Source organism: Salarias fasciatus, chromosome 19, assembly GCF_902148845.1.
Source record: "Salarias fasciatus chromosome 19, fSalaFa1.1, whole genome shotgun sequence".
NCBI lineage: Eukaryota > Metazoa > Chordata > Actinopteri > Blenniiformes > Blenniidae > Salarias > Salarias fasciatus.
The window spans coordinates 21,841,254-21,861,531 of record NC_043763.1 but is presented as its reverse complement, the minus strand read 5'-3'; the positions used below and the strand labels follow the sequence as shown (position 1 = coordinate 21,861,531).

Here is a 20,278-nt window from a genome sequence, read left to right as displayed (position 1 = left end):
GATAGAGATTAGTGATAATGTTGGTTACTTTTACACTTTTAAAGTGATTTAATTATATAGTAATGACACCTAATGTTAATTTCATGATCAGTCTTGAAACACCCCTCCATGGGCAACATGTCTCACTTTTAATTGATTTAACATTTATATATGTTCTGAAATTTAAAAAAAAAAACGGATAATTTTCCTTGTAGACAATGTTACATTTTGTCAGAGCATCGTTTTCATTACACACCTAAATAATGCATCTCACTGAAAAAAAGCAAAAAATGTGACATGTGGTTAAACAAATGCACTGTGTTCACATAACTACAATATAAATAGCATAACAAAATGCTTTTTTTCCCACACACATACTCAAAATATAGGCAGCTTTAAGCAGGAATCCTATGAGCAGATCTATCATTTACTGTATTTTGCAGACATATTCTTCATGCATCCTAATGTCTGTTGGTACTTGATAGACACTCAGCAGTCTTTTACATCAATTGGTTCTCATTTTTCGCAGGTTTTACAGGTTTTTAATGCATTCTTGGTTTTGAATTAAACAAATGGTTGGATATATCAATTGCAAACGTAACTGCTGATAAGCAAACTTATGTGTAAATCCCAACAGAAAACCGATCATTTCCTGTATCTTCAGGCATATCCCCCATGCTCCCTTGAAAGTCTGTCAGTACTTAATTGACTGTAATGCAGCTTTTACACTGTGACATGTTGCAGTGGCGCAGTGGAAAGCAGGGGGGGGGGGGGTTACAGGTGGACACTCACCCTGGGACCAGGCTTCTGAGCAGACACTCCGGGCAGGTAGCAGAGCAGCAGAGGCGCCAGGCAGTAGGAGGAGGTGAGGATGAGGAAGCTGGACAGCAACATGATGGAGCGGCGGTGAGCGCAGAGCGGCCAGCGGCAGGTCGGGTGAGCGCACAGCGTGCGTCCGGGTGAGCCACAGGTCCGAATCTCAAGACGGCTCAAAAAGACGCTCCAGAGGGTTTCCCCGTTGACGATCTCCTGTTCTGATCCGCGACCTCTATTCACATAGTGCGGCGCGTGAGAGGAGAAGTCATCGTGATGGGGTTTATCCACTGCGCATCGCGGCTTCCACGGGTTCGAGTCCCGCGTGTGTCCATTGCAGCTTCATTTAAGAGGGAGGGGGGGGAGCGGGGGGGGGGATGACTGACGCTCGCAGGAGCCAATCAGCTGCCAGGGTTTGACGGGGCGGCCACGCCCACAGAGAGAGAGAGAGAGAGAGAGAGAGAGAGAGAGAGAGAGAGAGAGAGGACTGCCTGACATGCAGCTGTAAAGTCTGCAGAAGAAGCCGTAGTTTAGATAGAAACTGCAGGTGGTGCAGCAGAAACTGCAGAAGCCGCGAGAGCTACAGAAAAACGAGCTGTAGCAGAAACTGTAGGAACCGCAGAAGCTGCCTGAGATGCAGAAGAAGCTGCAAGAGTTGCAGGAGATGCAGGAGCAGCAGCAGCTGGACGCTCGGTGTATTAGCAACCGTCTTTGAGAGCGCAGACAATGGCAAAGCAATTGTGAGGTCAAATTTTAGGTTCTCATCCCCATTCAGAGACGTATGAGGCTCCATAATAGCCGAGTATCCTGCTGCCGTGACATTTAGCCTGCGTACTTGGGCTACAATGGAAAACATCTATTGAGTAAAGTCAATAGCTGTCAGGGGCACCGCATGGGGTCTGTGTGTGTGTGTGTGTGTGTGTGTGTGTGTGTGTGTGTGTGTGTGTGTGTGTGTGTGTGTGTGTGTGTGTGTGTGTGTGTGTGTGTGTGTGTGTGTGTGTGTGTGTGCGTGTGTTGATTGGCCACTAACAGCTGTTTGGGCCATTTTATCCCTAATTACTGCTCATGATGAGACAGGTTTTCTGAGAATAAACCAAGTTCCTTAGAGGAGAAGATGACACGTTTCAGCCAAAATAAAGTCTCCAACACAGTATTTCATTCATCTGCACGTCTCATTAACACTCATTTTGAAATAACGAGGCTGAAATATAAAAAATCAGCTTATTTTTTGATAGAATTACTCACATGACTGTAATTGACAAGAATTTTGAGGACATATGTTAAAAATATTATAAAACTGGAATAAATGAATATAAAAGTTACAATGCATGTCAATGATTAGACATTAATTATGAATTTGGATAGTTTTTATTAAAGGAAATTAAAATCAAGTCCATCGTTTTCATTATTTTTGATCATTTGACCCATTACAGACCTGCACCAAGTATGTTTGTCTCAAATAAATGTGTTAAATATGTTTGCCTTTTTTAACTTTTTTATGAAATATTAACTGTGCTGAACACATTACTGACTTAATCACATTATCTCAGTTAATAGGCTCTAACATTGTCTCAGGAATGACATTTTTTTCATTTCTGTGGCAGTTTTTCCTGCATTTTTGCACTTTGTGTTTATTTTTTTTTTCCATCTTTCAGTCACTTTCATGGTGTTTTTTTTTCTTCAGTCCAACAGAAACAGCATGCCAGATGAACCCCTGTCCTCTTCCCCTGTACACACTCTCTTTCTCCTTTTCCTCATCTTTTCCCTTTCATTTGAATTGTGTGGCCCATTGAGAGCGAGTTAAAAGGGAGGAGAGAGCGAGTGTTTAGTGCAGGTGTCCAGCTTCAGTCCACAGAAACCGGGCTTTTAGGAGCTGAAAAGGGCCATCCGGTCACCCTCCCCTGCTCCCCCCCACTCCCCTGCTCTCACTCTTTGTCCCTATAGATATTTTTTAATTGTTGGTTTTGACAGTTCAGCGGCTTTTTGAGTGCTCCAGTGAAGAGCCTTGTAATTAGAGCTATTGAGCTCGTGGAATTGGCACAATTAGGGTCAGCATTAATGATTGCAGTGGGCACTGGCTGCTTTCTGTAAAGGACTTTTTCTCAGAAAGGATGGAGTGAATCCACGAAGGGGGTCAGGCCGAAACAGAAGAGAGGGACAGGGAGGGGAGGTGGTGGAGGAGTGGGGGGGGGGGGGGGGGTCGCAGCTGTACATGATGGGAGGGAAAACTGAGGCCTGGGTGAACTCGTGATGCTGCGTTATCTGAACTGCGGCCCTGAGAGACCACCGTCGAGACTGCTGGGGCAGCCGAGTGGTGTCATTATCAGAGCTCAGAAATGCAGTGGGAGGTGAGGATGAGGAGCAGGGAGGAGGAGGAGGAGGAGGAGGAGGAGGAGGAGGAGGAGTGTCTCTTGGAATGTTAACGAGATCAGTTTATATCTGCTCGTCCCTCTCTCGCCTCGACCCTCCACCCCAAACAAAGCGGCGTAAAGCTGTTGTAGGGAAAGCATGGCTCGACACTTCAGTTCTGTTGACATTTGGCCGAACATGAAAGAAAAAAAAAGTGTGTGTGTGGGGGGGGGGGGGGGGGCTTGAACGGGCACATTGAATGGAAATGTACTTCCCAATTACTGCAGCTACCCTTCCAGAGACGCCCCGGCCGCAGTCCATCCCCCACCCACCCCGCCGGCTTACAGCAACTACATACGGCCCAAAATTAGCAGGTGTCTGTAGACACAGAAACAGACGCAGCGGCTCAGGGGCCACCCAGAGACCTGAGGGCGGGGGGGCCGGGGGGGGCTGGGGGGGGCTGGGGGGGCCGACTCGGCACAGATGTTCAGCCGTCAGGTCACCTGGACACAGAGTGTAGACTTTACATGAAATAGTAAGAAAAAACACAAGTTACTTCCTTAACGCTCAATGCAAAACTTATGCACACTTGTAAAAGTATGAAAACATTTTGAAAAGTCATAATTGTCTTCGTTGTATTAAATTATTTTAAGAATATCAAGTGAAAGCACTTTTAGTATGAGTTACTTTTACAACACTTTTATTGCAACGCCCCCGTCTGACTCAATTCACCTGTATTATGATAATATTTAGATTAACTAGTGGAACATATTTCAATTGTTAAATTGATTTTCTTCTGGGACTTGTGTGTTTCAGAGATGGTTGTCACCCATGTTGGTGATCCATCTTCATCATCTGTCCATATGAAAGTCTGTGTTCTCACCGTTGTTAATGTTTATAACGTATTGTTCTCTGTGTGCATCTGTTTATGTGGTTTCATTACAAACAGCCAATGGCACCCGCTACCGGCCCAATACGAAAACTACGTCGTTTTCAGCGTTTCAGCCGTTTCTGTGTGAACAGACATCATTTTCACGTCATTGCCGTGTAAATGCGAAACTTCTTTTTAAATAAAAACACTAAAATGATGCGATTCACCTGAAACGTTGTCTTCTAGATGGGGTCTTTAACCCGTCCCTTGGGGTACTGATGAGATAAAACCACGAAGCGAGGTTAGAGTGAGGCTGGATCAGTAAAAGTTTAAAAGAATCTTCCGAAAAAGGATGTGGACTCAAACCGGGAATATCCTCACTGTGCGGCGTAAGTGTTAACCACTGCTCCACCTATCAGCTCTCAACTTTAACAGTGAAAAAATAAGATTACGTTTATGTGTGTGTATATATGAATAATTGTGGAGTTTACGACATTCTGGTGCTTTTTAATCCGAGTCTAAACGGTGCATCGTGTCCAACGAGAGCTGCAAAAGTTTGTCCTGTCAAACAAAACCAAGCGCAGAGTGGGAGGCAGACGGAGGGAGAGGGGGCAGGTGGTGCGCTGAATGGAAAAATCGGAGGTCAGATAGAAAGCCCTCTCCTTTTCAAGTGTCATCTGGATTTCATTTTATAAATTCCACATATTTTACATGTACTGGCCGCAATTTTCACTAGCTCCTGAAAACGAGGAGCCGTGTGGAGGCCCTTGGCCGGCCGGCCGGCGGCTCTGGACAGCAGCAAACCTGGCCTCTTATTACCCTCACACACACACACACACACACACACACACACACACACACACACACACACACACACACAGACAGTGGGACAGAAGCATGTATGATGACGGAAAACGCACAGCAACAAATAAATAAGCCCACAAAGCCAAATTATGTGTGACATTAATCAGAGATGTGAGGATTTCTGCAGAGCGGGAGAGTGAAAGAGAAAGTGGCAACAGAGAGACACGGGTGTGAAAAGGTCTATTGAGTCTGGACTGGGGTGTCCCGCACCTGCGCTGTCTATTCACCCCACTGTTTACACACTGTCATCCACAATTACTACCTCCTGGGGACGGGGCTGCCTGCCCTCCGCGGGGCCCCCGGACCCGTCCACGGCCCTTATGGATGCCTAATTGAGCATACCGCTCTCCTGATTGAATTAACAGCTCTGTCTCTGGGACCTTTTCCCCTCCACAGCCGTATGGGACCCCTGTACCAGAACACAGAGCGGAGGGAGAATGAAGGGCGGCGGTGGTGGGGGTGGAGGTGGGGGGTCAGAGGGGGGAGTTGTTGAAACTGTCCGCAAAACGTGGATCTTTCTGTTGGCAAACGCGGGCTGGAAATGTGAACTGGGGGCAACCAGAGGTCTCCGTCTTCACAGGGCCGGCGGGTCCCAGCAGGGCAGCGTGCACGGCCCGGAGCTGCCTTTCTCACAATCCCACTCCGCTCGGCGTCCTTTAAAACAGCCGTTTGTTCGATTGTCCTCCTCCTGTAGTTTCCCAGTGTCAATATGGTGTTTATTCTAAGGTGGGAAAACACGAAACATTATTCTCCTGTGATGAATCTGAGTTGGACTGGCGCTCAGAGCTGTGTGTAACATTAAGCCGAGCCGCAATGACTTCACTTCAAGGTGCAGAATCTACAAGTTTATCATGATTTGTGGCTCACTGAAGCTTTTCAAGATGTACTAAATGAACAAACTTTTCTGATTCGTGATTTCATTTGCACATCAGGTTGCTTTTTGAAAGGATTATAATGTCCTGAACTTAAAATAGCACAAATTGCTAAAATTGCTATAAAAAAAAAAATAAAATAATTAAAGAGTAAAAATGACAAAAATGGGTAAAACATTAAACATTTAAAAATAAATTGTAAAAATTGTGAACTACAACTACTGCATCTACTAATAATAACAGTATGAACAATAATAATTGAGTAGATATGGTAATGTCAGATTAATTTTGCTGTTTGACTCTAAAATATTGAAACACTGATTGAAAATTATTACAAAAACAAGGAAATTGATCTAAGATTCGGTGTCTAATTTAAATCGAGCATCCACTGTTCATAAATTCTAATACTCAACTTTTTTTTTTTTTACTTTTTTTTTTTGTGAAGTTAAACTGTATAGTGTGACATGTGAAGGTGCCTATAAAGATACGAAAGGGAAAGGTGATGTCTGGTTCAGCGAGGCGGTCCCAGACTGTAAACTGTTCCCTGAGTGGTTGAGAGGAGCCACCCAGTCCTCCTGGCACCGGCCGCTACAGCAGCAGTAAAATATCATAATGTGGAAAATCAGAAGCTCTCTGGATAAGAAGTGCAGCGAGGCCCGACTCCATCCTCTTTTATTTCCAGGCCTGTAAAAGAGTCTGCCATGTCGTTATCCGTGCACTTGTCAGATCTGCCTCCTGCAGGGACGTGAAACGGATGAGTTGATGTGGGCTGAAGCTGCAGACGCTCACCGCCGGCAGCGTGGATCGTCCCCTGGGCTGCGATCTGCTGGCTGTATTCAGCCTTTCAGTGTGAAGAATAGTTACAGAGATCCTCATAAACACACACATTTGTTTTTTGTTGGTGTTTTTTACCTCAATCAATCATCCCTCGCCTCGACGAGACCACGTTCAGATCATTCCAACAGTCCGCACTTCAAAGAACTTTGTTCGGAAAATTTGTGAAATATTCAATATGTGAACAATAAAATAGAAGAAAAAAAAAACTCTATGTATTGTTCCTCCACGATGAGATTCATTTCTCAAAACAGAGAGCGGACTGATCTTTTCAATGACTGCTTGCAGATGTTTTCAGTCTCTTAAAGGTACAGTGTGCATAAAAATCAATCACTGAATAAAACTCCGCATGTCTTTCTATTCATTGTCTTTGTATAAATGAGCAAGTTAAGCAGCGATCTCCAGCTTCCGCAGGCTGAAAACAGCCAGCTTTGATCACTGCAAGGACCCCATAAACTTACATCGTCACTAACTCCTATCACTGTTCATGCAATTGGTACTGTGATTTTAAGAGAAGATTTTAAAAATGAACACGATATGGTGGCTTTATTTTTTTAGGCTAATGTGGATGTTAGCATCGCCATATGAATATATAGAAAATGTACCAATACATTAGGTGCTTTTCCATTAGATATAGGAAGAAAGATAAAGTAACTCAATACACCATCTTTGGTGGAAAGTGGTATTACATGACCGATTGGTCCAATGCTAACTTCAGAGCTTGCTTGCTTCGGTTTAAAAATAAATAAATAAATAAAAAATAAGTACTTTTTTTGGCTGAAAATGTTAGATTTTATTTATTCATGTTTTCATTTAAAAAAAAGACAGTGATTCACGAAACGTTTCCACTTTTAATTGTTAAAATATTTTTAAAAAGGGATCATTTTAAAGCTCAGAACTAAAATGCTACTTTTGAGCTCAGCTTTAACTTATATCTCACTAATGAAATTAATGTCTGATATTTATTTATTTACTTATTAAAGCATTTTCGCTACCTTCACCTTTTATCTATTTTTTTTTATCTGTATCACTAACGGGCTGGCAGTTTTAATTTCATTGTGAAGTTATCAGTAACAGTAAAGGGTCTATACTGTTCTACAAGAAATGACCGATGAAGCCAATACTCTGACCCTGCAGCCATGTGAGGACAATCTGCAACACTTTACATCAGCCGACGAAATATGTTAAGCTGTAATGCCGAGGTGTCAAACATGTCTTATTTCAGGGGACACACGGTGCCCAGTTTCATCTTTAGTGAGCCGAACTGGTAAAATAGTGTCATAATAACTTTTAAATTTAAACTTCGCTGTTTTTCTTTGTTTTTCTTTGTAGTGAAGTTAAATTACTTAATCACTTAATTAGATTAATTTAATCTCATCATCAAGCTAATTTTAATGAAACCTTTTGGTGCAAAATACACTGAAAGGTTCTCCTGTCGCTGTTACATTATGCATTCGTTTACAAACTCACCCTGCCAGCATGACTTTGAGGGTGGTGCTTGTTTCCCGTCTTCTATGGAAGCATCACTGATATCTCAGCTCAAGTCTCAGTGTTGTGTTGTGTCCGCTACTCTAAATCAATGTTTTCTTTGAAATATTAACAGTTTCCTTGGTGGTTATTGGAGTTTATTGCAGGCCAGTTTTGGCCCACGGACCTGATCTTTGGTTTTACCAGAACTCGCTGAAGATCTCGGACTTTTTGACCGAATGCAAAAAAGACAAACTTCTATCCATCCGTGAAGACTCATTACTGATATATTTTTATCTTCTTATTTGCTCACATCCAGATTGAGGGCTTCAGGCCCAGTGGAGGAGGGCCCGCTCAGGGCTCTCACCACCAGCTGGGCACCGCAGTGGTCTCCATGACCGATCCGAGCCCCTCACCTCTCGATGAACCCCTCCAGCCCGGCTCATGAACTGCCCAAAACAAAAACAAAAACACTCCCATTCTGCCTGGCATACCCCTGCAGCAGTGAACTGTGCATCGACCACACCGTGCCCCCGCCCGGGTTAACAAGCCAGCCAGCACGTTCCCCGTTGTTCCCCGTTGTTCCCCGTTGTTCTCTGTTGTGGCTTGTTACCCGCTGTCCTCCTGATGTGGCCAATTAAACTCGCACTGTTCCCCACACCGGGTCAGGAGTTTAGTGGGTCACCATCGCTCTTCTCACCCACAGTTATCTAATCCTGGTTCAACCAAACCAGAGCACTTTGACTGAACCCAGTGCATTCATTCATTCATTCATTCATTCATTCATTTTCACAGGTTGCTATGATGACGAAGTGTAAGGCTGAAAAAAATCTTTTTTATTGTTTTTCATTTGCTGTGGTAAAAAAAAGAATAAATCTTTCAAGTTGAAACAAGACAAAGAGGAAGAAAATTAACCAGAAGAAAATATTGAAAGTTATTCCGTGACCAACAGCTAAATTCCAAAGAAATGAGAAATTACTGGACTTTCAGTGTTCAGTCATGCAATACACAGACTGTTTAAATTCCACTAAAAACACTACAAAGAAATATCAGTTTTCAACCACATTTAATTGCATTGTCACTCAGGTGGTTTCCTTCATTTCACTATAGATAATATACACAATATGCACAAAATATATTTAAAAATTTAGCATTACAGTAAATTAAATATGGAAATACAAAAGCCATATTTAATTTCTATTTTTCTTCTGACAGCTGCTGCAGAGCGTCTTCCTCAAACTAACTGTGCTTTCCAAAATAACTACTTTTTTTGCAGTTTTATTGTACCAGCGGAGTTTCTACTCCAATCAATTACTAACTCTGAGTAGCTTTAATAACACTGGTAATAAGTGACATCCCAGTAAAATGCAGTTGTTATCACACATCGAAAGTCCTGCATGTTATTATTAAACATTAAAATGTGATTACTGCACGCTGGCCGAGGCTCCGGCGGTGGAGCAGGTCGTCATTCAGTCCCAAAACACTGAGCTCTGTTCCCATCGGTGTGTGAGTGATTGTCTAAAACACTACCTGTCACACCACTGATGTAGTGAAACATGCAAAATAAATTGCACCTGGTTAACATCTACAACTAAATTACAGTTAATAAAGAACAAATTGTTTTTCTTAATGTTTACAGGCTGCTGTTACAGTGTTCGCTCTACTTGATTTTATCACATTGTGGCACTAAAACTAGAAATGAAAGACATTTACAGAGTGGGAATCTCCGCCTCCATGAGATTTCCTCCTTCCAGCTGTTCCCTCCCATGTACACTTAGTATATATCTGGATCGTATTATGAGTCTTGATACTGTTTTTATAGCTTTACTTTAGGAATAAGATCTGATCTTAATGTCCTCTACCAGAAGAATCATCACAGACAATAACAATTATGACAGTGTGTAACACTGAAACACACGCCACTAAAAAAGAAAAAAAAAATAAATAAGAGAGGTTCAAGCTGTTCATCCATAAATCACTTTAAAATTTCTTTGTGGAATTTCAATGATCACAAACACATGAAGTGTGAGAATTAAATCCTTGTGTGGACAAAGATCGGATTATTTCTTCAGTCTTTTCAAAGAAATATCCAGAGGACATCTTCATATCTGTTACATTTGAGGAGATAAGAGCAATAAGGAGAAAATCTGCACTGAGGGAATATCCACAGGTCAGCTCTAAGCTTGGAGATGTTTCTGTGTGGTGTCTGCATGTTCTGCCTGTGTACCAGAAAGTTCCCTCACACAGGCCAAAAACATGCACCTGTTCAGTGGCATTAAGTTACAAGTAGATGTGAAAATGAGTGTGTGTGGTGTGTGAGACTCTTTAAATGAATAAAGTTAAAATATAAACTAAAACAGCATCAAGGTGGCATGATTGTATTTATTTAACATCCATATTAGTTTTAGAAATGTAACAAGGATTTTACGTTACTCCCCACAAATTTACCTTCTTAACATTTCGGCATTTAATGTCATTGCTGCTTCAATAAACAAAATATATGAAGCTTATATTGTAGTAAACAGGACTTACGTGGTGGTTACACATAGTCAATGAAAAACTCCAACTTTAGTTCAATTTCTTTGACCTGTACTCAAGTACTTCTGTTAAAACAAATAATCAAGGCACTCTTTTTGCTATTATTATTTTTTATTGTTGTTCTTATAAAGTGCTTTTCGGATAACTTACGTACTTTTGCTTTTAATTGCACACTAAAGAGCAGCACTGGAATATTCTTTTAATTGAATAGAATAGACTTACTTTGTTAATCCCAGAGAGAAGTTCTTAAAATCATCTCTGTTGAAAGAACATTTTTCTTATATTTGATAAATCCTATGAAAAATATTAAAATTAGTGAATCATATTTTTTTCTTTTTGAGAGATAGTTGGAAAGAGCAGATCAAAAACAAATATCCGATTAACAATAATGTAATCAATGGTGGCAGAATGAAAGAGAATAGGAATACTTTGACAATATCTGAGAGAAATTCTTTAAAATATCTTTACAATGTGTGATGAAGTGTGTCAAAATCAAACATTCAACTGCAGATACGTAACAGTATATTTTAATCCTTGTGAGAGATTTTAAGAACAGATCAGAGGGATTAAATATCAGATTAAGTTGTGAATATAATCACTCGTGACTGAAGATTTTGAAAGCTGAGACATGGATTACACTAATGTAACAGTAACTAATCACTTGGAAAAAGTGATTATTAAAATAATGCTTTCTTAAAGACAGTGTGAGGTTTTCTGATCCCTTTCTGCAGTGTGTTCAGCTCTCGTGGGCTCCTCTGATTGGCTGCAGATCACCTTTGAACCACCACTCAAATCCTTTGTACCGCAGCGCCCTCTGGTGGAGACATGTAGTAATTACATGCAGTGTGACAGATGGCGGCTGTCTGACAGAATAATCTGACTTTTGATGATCTGATCGTGAAGATTAAACAAATATCCCTCCACATTTGATCTTTTTCTCCTTTTTGAGACGCATTTTATTCTTTCTAAAACTACATTTTGAAGCAGAGAACTTGATGAGAACAAACATACACCCCCTATAAATAAACGCCTCTGGAGGGGGGGGAGCGGTTTAAATAAAGAGGATGTTTTTTGTTGCTTCGGGGGAGAAGATGCAGCGGTGTTTTCTTGCGCGTTGAAAGCCTGTGAGAGCGCGTGTGTGTTTAATTGCACGGTTAGTATTGTGTTTGTCAGAAGCGGGCGGAGCCTCGCAGGAGAGATGGAGGGATGCTGCTGAGAGGCAGGTGGAGGGTTGACTGGACGCACTCTGGACCAGACGAGGCCGGATGAGAGGGATCGATTGCATAGGGTAGATTTTGATTATTCCTCGCCGTGTTTTTGGTATTAATCGAGGCTGGCAGGCTGCAGAGAGGCTCCGTGCGCGTGTCCGTGCGTGTCTGCCGGAGGCTGCGGGGATGTGACGCTCCATCTGCGGGTCGACGGCCGCAGCTCTCCCCCTGAAACCTGATATTATGCGGGGAACCGGGGACACTGCACGGATTCAAGGGGAACAAAGCACCGGTTCAGACATCGATTTGCACACTGGCAGGTCAGTGGACGTTTGTCTGAAATTCATCTCGTTCAACCCGGCATCAAACACATTTTTTTTCCGACCAACATATATCCATTTACCTTCATTCGACTCCGAGTGGTGTATAATGAGAAAGTGCTGGCGTTATCCTGCTGATATAGAGGGGAAAAGTCCAGGCCTTCACTGTTTGTAAGCAGCATAATAGACGTGTTTACCACACACTCCCCCATTGTGTCTTTAATTTATTATTTTAAATCTACAACCAGCTGGCTAATAATGCATCCCAATCCTCTGTCTGATGTCAGATGTATTTTTAGGTTGATTGTGTGATGTGGAGTGAAAAATATGGCTCTGAGTAATCTAATTCTCTCAGCCTAGTAACTCTGCCAAAAATAGGCCCTCTATTAAAGGACTGTGGTGTTTCTCTGTCTGTTATGTCACTTCCCTAAAGGGGAAATGTCTCATCTGGTGTAAAAATCAGTGAATATGTGCTCATGCATGCATGCATCTCGGAGCCTGCATTATGACCCTCCCCCACAGACTGCATCTGTCTTAAGCTCCAGTCTGAAAGCTGTAATCCTCTAATTGAAACCTTTCCCCGCTATTTTATCCCGTCCCACCCATGTTTCATACGATCTTCCTCCCGCCTCCATTGATCTCTGCCCCCTCCTCATCCGTCACGCTTTGTTCTTGCAGTGTTAGCCAACTATGGTGGACCCCTCGGAGGCTGAGGAGCAGAGCAAGTGTAAAGGCCCGCACCTCGACACCCCTGCCGTGGCCACTGAAGACCCTCGGCTGCCCGATCAGGCTGACGGCACCACGACAGAGGAGGAAGGGGATGCCGCTTTTCAGACACCGCCCACTGGCAGCTCGGAGCCCAGCCCCTGCCACACCGCCGCCCCGGCGGGATCTGAGACCGCCGGCGGGGACACGGCCCCCCAGCAGCCCCAGGCTCAGAACGACAGAGACCTGGCCCCGAAACTGCACCTGGACCTGTACAACTTTGACTCGCCGGCCGCCGAGGGCAGCCGCTACGTCCTAACCAGCCCCCGTTCTCTGGAGGCATGTGCCCGCTGTGGGGTCAAGCCTGTGGAGCTGCTGCCCCGCCCGCTCGCCGACTTCGCCCGGGAGGCTCCCGGCCGCTCCATGCGCGTTGCCACCGGGCTGTTCGAGGTCTACGAGAAGGACAGGCACGCCAAACTGAGGCAGTGCAGGGAGGAGAGGGAGCGGATTGTCAGAGAGGAAAAGAGGAGGATTCTGCAGGCGGCCGTCAACAGCAGCAGCGGCACGTCATCGACCTCCGTGGACAAAACCACTTCTGGCTCCAGCCATCCTCCTAAATCTGCTCTCGTAGCATCCAGCTCTCCCCCTGATGCAGGAGTATCTTCAAGAGCCACAACATCAGGTCCAACCTTAAAAGCAGCTCTTTCATCGAAAGGCCCTGCCTCCAGTCTGAGTACCTCTCCTAAATCTGTCAATGCAGGATCCACTCTGTCCTCAAAAACTGGTTCAACACCATCTTCCAAGGTTGGATATCAGAGTTCTACAAAGCATGGTTTGTCTTCATCACCGGAGCAATCAAAACCCTCAAGGCCGCTCTCGTCTGGCCCTCCGCCGGTCGTCAGGAAGTCGTCTGGAGGTAAATCTTCCAACACGTTTCCCAGATCGACACCAAAACCGCCCTCCTTCCCGAGAGCCAACTCCACGTTGACGTCATCCGTATCGAAGCCGGCGGTTCAGAGTCCCGGGGCGCCGCTCAACGGCGTCTCGGGGGGCCAGTTCTCTCAGCACAATGGACACCTGGGATTTCATCCCAGGGTGCGAGGGAAAAGCCATTCGCTGGAGTCTCTGCAGCGGAGGATGGATCCCTTCTGCTCCTCAACCTCCACCACCACCACCACCACGTGCACGTCGTCGGAGTCGGGCGCCTCCTCGTCCTACAGCTGGGAAGGTGCGAGAGACCACTGGATGAAGGTCTCCAGCCCTCGAGCTCGCACTCTGGCTACCTTCAACTCCCTGATGGGCCGCAGCCTCAGCCTGGGCGACCTGAGCCACTCTCCTCAGACCACGCAGAAGGTGGAGCGCATCGTCAAGGAGGTGAAGCGCCGAGGCCTCAAGGCCGTGTCGGAGCGAGACCGAAAGATCGCCGCCCTCATGCTCGCCAGATACCAAGAGGAAGACATCATGAGCCAGACTCGCTACGTGGCCCACCTTCAGTGGGACAGCGAGCGCAGGATGGAGGAGCTGCGCCGGGAGCAGGAGGATCGGGAGAAGCAGCGCGCCGTGCTGCAGTGCCAACGAGTCTGGCACACGCAGGTGTCCATCCGCCAGCGGAGGCTCAGCCAGCAGGAGCGGGAGTCGGCCGCCGCCAAAATGCGGCAGGTAGAGGAGAAGGAGGAGCAGTGGAGGGAGCTGGCGGAGCAGCAGGAGCGCAGCCGTCTGCTGAGGCTCCAGCAGGGGGCCCGAGAGGAGAAGCACAAGAAGGCGCTGCAGGAGCAGAACCTGAAGGCCCTGGAGGAGGAGAGGGCCGCCATGCTGGAGCAGGAGAGGCTGCTGCTCAAAGAGAAGCTCACCATGGCCGAGCTGAAGCGGCAGGAGAAGGAGCACCAGGCCCAGGAGGAGAGGCGAGGCCTGAACAAGGCCGAGAAGAGACGCCACGCCGCCCTGATCCAGGAGATCGCCCGCCGAGAGCAGGAGGAGCGCGAGGAGGCCCGGAGGTCGGCCGAGGAGAAGCTCAGCCGCTCCCTGGAGAACTACGAGCAGATCGTGGAGCGGCGGGGGCAGGAGCTGAAGGAGAAGGCCAAGCGCGAGGAGAAGCAGATCCAGAAGGCGCGCAAGGCCGCGGAGAAGCGCGAGCGGCAGCAGCAGCTGCTGCTGGAGGCTCGCGTCAAGGAGGCGGAGAAGCGGGCGCAGCAGGCGGCCCTGGTGGCCGAGGAGCGGGCCAAGGAGAAGGCCCAGCGGGCCGTCCAGACCCGGCAGGAGAAGGAGCGGCTGCAGAAGCTCAACAGGCAGCGCGTGGAGGAGGAGGAGAGGCAGCGGCGCCTGGAGCTGCTGCAGTCCATCGAGAGGAAGCTGGAGAAGAGCGAGCAGATCTTCAGGGAGAAGAAGGCGGTGCTGGAGAGCGCGCGCTCGGTGGCGCGGGCCTCGTTCCACGTGCGAGACCGAGTCCGCGAGGAGACCAACATGCGCACCTTCGATAAGATGGCCCTGGAGGCTCAGCTCAAAGCCAGCCTGGATGAAAAACTGAACCCATAGCTTTGTTCTTCTGGTCATGTGCTCGGCTCTTGCCTCCATCGTGGCCCTCGACAGCTTTACTTCCCCTCATAAACACAAAGTGTTACTTCTCCCTGACATATCTTTACCCATCTGCTGGTTTTATCATGTTTTTGACCATTTTTATGATCAGTCCTCTTTAAATCAGACAAAATTATTTTGTATCATGGATGTAAGGAGTCTGCGATCCACATCAGATGTTTCACATGAAGCTTTCTATTAGATGGGGGGGGGGGGGGGGGGGGGGGGGCTGCAGCAGACCCCCTCCTCTCTCCTCGCTACTTCTCTTTGCCCTTCACTCTGTGTCTCAGCTACTGGACTGAAAGCTGTGCAGGAATGAAAAGAGTCATTGTTTACCAGGAAAGCACAACTCCATGACAACTCCAGGGGCTTTTAAGGGAGCACTCCTGTAAGGGAATATTAAGTATAAGAAAGAGAAAATGGTCCCAAGGCCCCAAAGCGAATGAGCGAGCTTTTCTTCACGCACGTGGACGCAGCGGGAATGCAGCATGTGGGAGGAAAGCCTTGGGCTGGACACTTTGTTTAAGGTTAAAGGCTGACAATGCAGCACAGGGGGATTGTACACGAGCTCCGTGCTGATGAAGCAGCACGGCCGCTCTTCCTCCCACCGTCACTCCTCTTCACGTCAGATTACAGCACAGAGTGAAACGTCCGCCTTCCAAGGTCAACAGGTACGAATCCTCAGCAGCTGCCCTGGCTTATGCAATACTGTCTGTTTTTATTTTGCTGCGTTTCTCCTTCAGCAAATGCAATTAAAAAAAAAAAAATCACACACAACAGCAGCTCTTCATCACACTGACCTCAGCTTGACTGTGCAGACAGAGGAAATAATGCACGAGCCAACATGGGAGCCAACGCCAGGTTTTACAGGCCTCTGGCTGCACTAATCCTACAATCTCTCAGATTAAAAAAAAAGAGAGAGAGAAAAAGGAGATTCTCGGTTTTCTCCCCCTCTCACATGCAGCTGTTGCCATAGTGATAAAAAGAGGATGAAGCAGCAGGAGGTGAATAAGTGAGCAGGGAGAGTGCGTGGGAATATGGAGAGCTCATCCAGGAGGCGTCTGTGCAGGAAAAAAAAGAAAAAAACCAGCTCATCTCATTGAAATCTGAGCCGGGCAGGAAAAGTACCGCAGCATTTGCAGAGGTGAAAACAGCTACAGTATTCCACATTTCTGCTGAATCATGAGGCCCCGTTCACACGGCAAGGTTGTCAAGTGAAAATGGAAAACTTTGGTAACATTTTGGGTGTTTGTTTACATGACAACGGTGCTGAGAAAACTGACAAAACAACAGCTACTCCCAGTCCGTCTCCATGGAAACGGAGGCAAACACAATTTGTTGAAAATGTGTTCTGGTTTCATTAAAACAAACAACAGCACCCACTAGTGGAACAGCATGCTGACTACATCATTTTCAGTGTTCCTGCTGCTTCCATGTAAATAGACGTCATTTTCAAAACATTGCCATGTAAACGCAAAACTTTTCTGAAACAAAAACACAAAAACAATGTTTTTATGTCAACATGTTGCTCTTTCTGATCACAGCTTCAACAGTTTGAACACATAACAGACTCGATTAGATGAGTTTATAAGGCCGTATTCGGGTAAAACTAGATGTGGAATCATGTGCACACGTGACAAACGTGATAACCATACACACACACTGAAAAGCATTATGGGACTGATCTTCTGTATTTAAACCTGAATCATTCTGATTTCTTATATTGTAAAATGTCAATGATATTCATGTCAAAGTGACTCTGTAAATGCAGCCAGCTGTGATCTCCAGTTGACAAACTGGAAACAGAAGATACTCTGAAAAAAAGAGATTAAATGTCGTAGATTTCTGTCAGTTTGACTTTTTTCAGGCCAAATGAAATCCTCTTGTTAATACGGTTTTGGCATTCAGGCGCTCCGCTACAGAGAATACGAGAATTCCTCAACTTAAAGTTCACAACACAAATTAATTATGAACATTTCTTAATTGTTCTGAATTTATTATATGAAGGAAAGTTCAGTTTTGCTGTATGCAGCAAAATTTTGAAGCTGAATATGTTTAGAAGACAGGAAAATTCTCACATGGCTCTTCAGAGAGTGAAATCAGTGCACTGCAGACAGGAAGTCGACTGAACTGAGATTCAGACGTCACGTGACGCCAGTGAACTGCTGACATACAAGCTGGAGCCTGAAATGCAGCAGAGGACTGAGGGGCTTATGGCCGAGCGAGCAGCACTCTTCCAGGCTCGTAATCATGTGGAGGTGACGTAAGAGCCGAGGATGAGACAGCAGACGGATCACAGGAAGTACAGTGAACAGTGTCTGCAGGAGATCTGACACAGGGAGAAAACTCCAGGAAAAATGCAGCAATTCCATAAAAAGGCTGATCTTCTGGCTTGGAAGAAACAACACTGCTTAGAATACACATCCACATCACAGTTTGTTAAAATGCATTATGAAGAAAACATTAACAAAGCTATACCCGCAACAAGAAGAAACTTGTTTTTTCTTTATTCAGACTTTTTTTTATTGCCAGTTTGAACCTGGAAAGATATCTTAAATAACTCTATAATGGCCTCAATCATTGATGCCAAACCACAGTCCAATGCCAGATGAAATATTCCCTCTGTAAGGAGTTATGACATAAACTGCAATACATGGATTTGACCACCAGGGGCGCACTTCAGTCTGTATTGTGTGATGAGTTCAGGTGCTCAGGATTACTACACAGATGTAGATCATTTAAATTTAAATAATAAAGATAATTTCTAGAACATGACAACTTATTCATTATATGAACTAGTTGACTATATTTTTGAGTTCCAGCTAAATGTGGAAAATGTTTTCTCCCCTTGAAGATATAGTGCAATAAAATCCAGTGTGATGAAATTGCAGTTCTTTTATTCAATTGTCAACGGAAAGTTCATTAAACTGTAACTTCTATTAATACTTTGTTGCACTAAAGCAATGACAGAGATTTAGAGTTGTAGTTATTTATATGTTATCATGCTGTCATTTCCCAGTTTGGCTCATTTGAGAGCAAATCACACCTGAAGTGAAATGAGTTTGACGTGCCTGGTCTAATGTGCTCTGTAACGGACTCCATTTTAACTGCAAAATGTTTTTAAAGTGACTAAAAATAATATTATATTTGTTTTTTCCCAAAGCAACTCCATTTTATGGGCGTGCTGATGTTCGATCTGTTCAGTTTGATCCAGTTTTGCTTCTTTAGTGTTAAAAATAAAAAAAAAAACTGGCTTTCTACACCAAGAATAAAATTGAACGTGAATAGAAATGTAAAATGTCTTGTTTCTATTCAGAATTTGTCTATACACTCACACTCTGTTTCCGTCCTGCAGGTCCTGGTGATGATCGACAGCTGCTGTTGTTAACCTACAATCCTCAAACTTCATCAAAATGTAAAACAACAATCCAACTTTCTTTTTTTTTTTTTTCTTTTTTTTTTTTATAAACCCTTGAATAGTGCCATCTGCAATGTGCTGCGGAGAGGAGGAGAAACCCTACGGCCTTTCACCTGCGTCAAAGAAACGACATGTACAAGGTTCAAACACAGCTTTATTAGCATCGAGGCATGTTGCTCAGTCCAGAAAATGTTCCTTCTTCCCTCCTCCTGACATGTGGGCTCAGTGCTGTATCATCAGTTATTTAAGGTGAGACACGACAGGTTCATGCATTCAGTCACTTTGAGGGTTTTTTTTTTATGCTTGCTGTTGTGATTTTACTAAAAACAAAAAGACTTGCAGTGGTGGCTTAAAGGTCAGAGAAGTCAGCTTGTGCATCACCATGACGGTACGTGCAGTTAAGGCTCAAAATAGGACAGAAAAAAATATATGTAATGAATCAAATCTTCTTTTTATAGTGAAAACTTCCAAAAAACAGATATTTATGTATTTATTGCAGGATAATTTATGAATTTTCATGTGTAGATTTCAGGTAAAACAAACCAAAACTATCATTTTTAATGATAAATTAACAGTGCATGCACTTATAAAAGAAAAAAAAGTCATATAAATAAAGAACTTGTTTGGAGAAGTAACTTTAAAGTCATTTTAACTCTTAAAAAAAGCAAGAGCTGAGCTTATTTTTAAATTTTTTGATGTAAGAATGTGCTGCTGTATTAGAATTACATTTTGAGAGTAACTGAAGTCTCAGTCTCAGATTAGAGCATCTTCCTCCCTCGAGCTAATGGAGCTTTAATGACAATTCAACAAGCTATCATGTCCCAGTAAAACGACTGTAATCCAGCTAAAGGAGACATTTACATGTAACACAAGTTACTTTCTGAACTCCACGACTCTTTTTAATAAGTAATTGTAATTACTATCCTTCAGTAATCTGAAATGTAGTGAAGTTGGACTGTTTGGTTAAATTCTGCTCACCTGTTGTGTCTCACCTTAACATGTGTACATTACCATAAACTGCTTGCTTTGGTGGATTGCATCAATTGAAGAAGATTTCCAGATGTAGCAATAATGAAGACGGTCGAGGTCGATATCGGACACGCGTGCGTTGGTTGTTTTCATCTCACCTCCCATACCTTGAAGTTTAAGGACAAAATCTGTGCAAACAATCAAAACCAGAGAAATAAAAACCAACCTCTTTTTCAACATGGCTTTGCGTCGTCTGTGCTATCTGCTACATTTAACCGTAGATCTATTTTGGAAGATCATGAGTCTCTATGTGTTGTTACAGTATCACTGGTGAACTACAGTTTAACATAAAATGGTCTTTCAAGAATCAGGTAACGTTACTACACAGCAGCCGAGCCGTAGAAGTAGGGATGGGGATCGAGAACCGGTTCCCAGTCTTTCAGTTCCTTTATCGATTCCAGTGGGCGCGAATGACGGAAACTACGAACGCAGCCAGCAGG

The 20,278-nt window shown here is 44.4% G+C and overlaps 2 protein-coding genes across 7 annotated transcripts in view; one reads left to right on the top strand and one right to left on the bottom strand.

Moving 5' to 3' along the window:
* The window catches only part of smoc1 (SPARC related modular calcium binding 1), a 67,457-nt gene extending 66,362 nt beyond the window's left edge, over positions 1-1,095 (bottom strand). For all 6 annotated transcript variants that reach the window (XM_030117413.1, XM_030117411.1, XM_030117412.1 and 3 more), the window contains exon 1: positions 772-1,095. In XM_030117413.1, the coding sequence (XP_029973273.1) occupies positions 772-873 (102 nt within the window). In that variant the 5' untranslated portion in view covers positions 874-1,095. The remainder of the gene's footprint in view (positions 1-771) is intronic.
* A 10,813-nt stretch (positions 1,096-11,908) lies between these two features.
* On the top strand, positions 11,909-17,897 carry ccdc177 (coiled-coil domain containing 177). The gene is made up of 3 exons (XM_030117309.1): positions 11,909-12,115; positions 12,794-15,350; positions 17,882-17,897. Coding segments are annotated over exons 2-3 (2,547 nt in total). The 5' UTR covers positions 11,909-12,115; positions 12,794-12,805; the 3' UTR covers positions 17,884-17,897.
* The last annotated feature ends 2,381 nt before the right edge of the window (positions 17,898-20,278 follow it).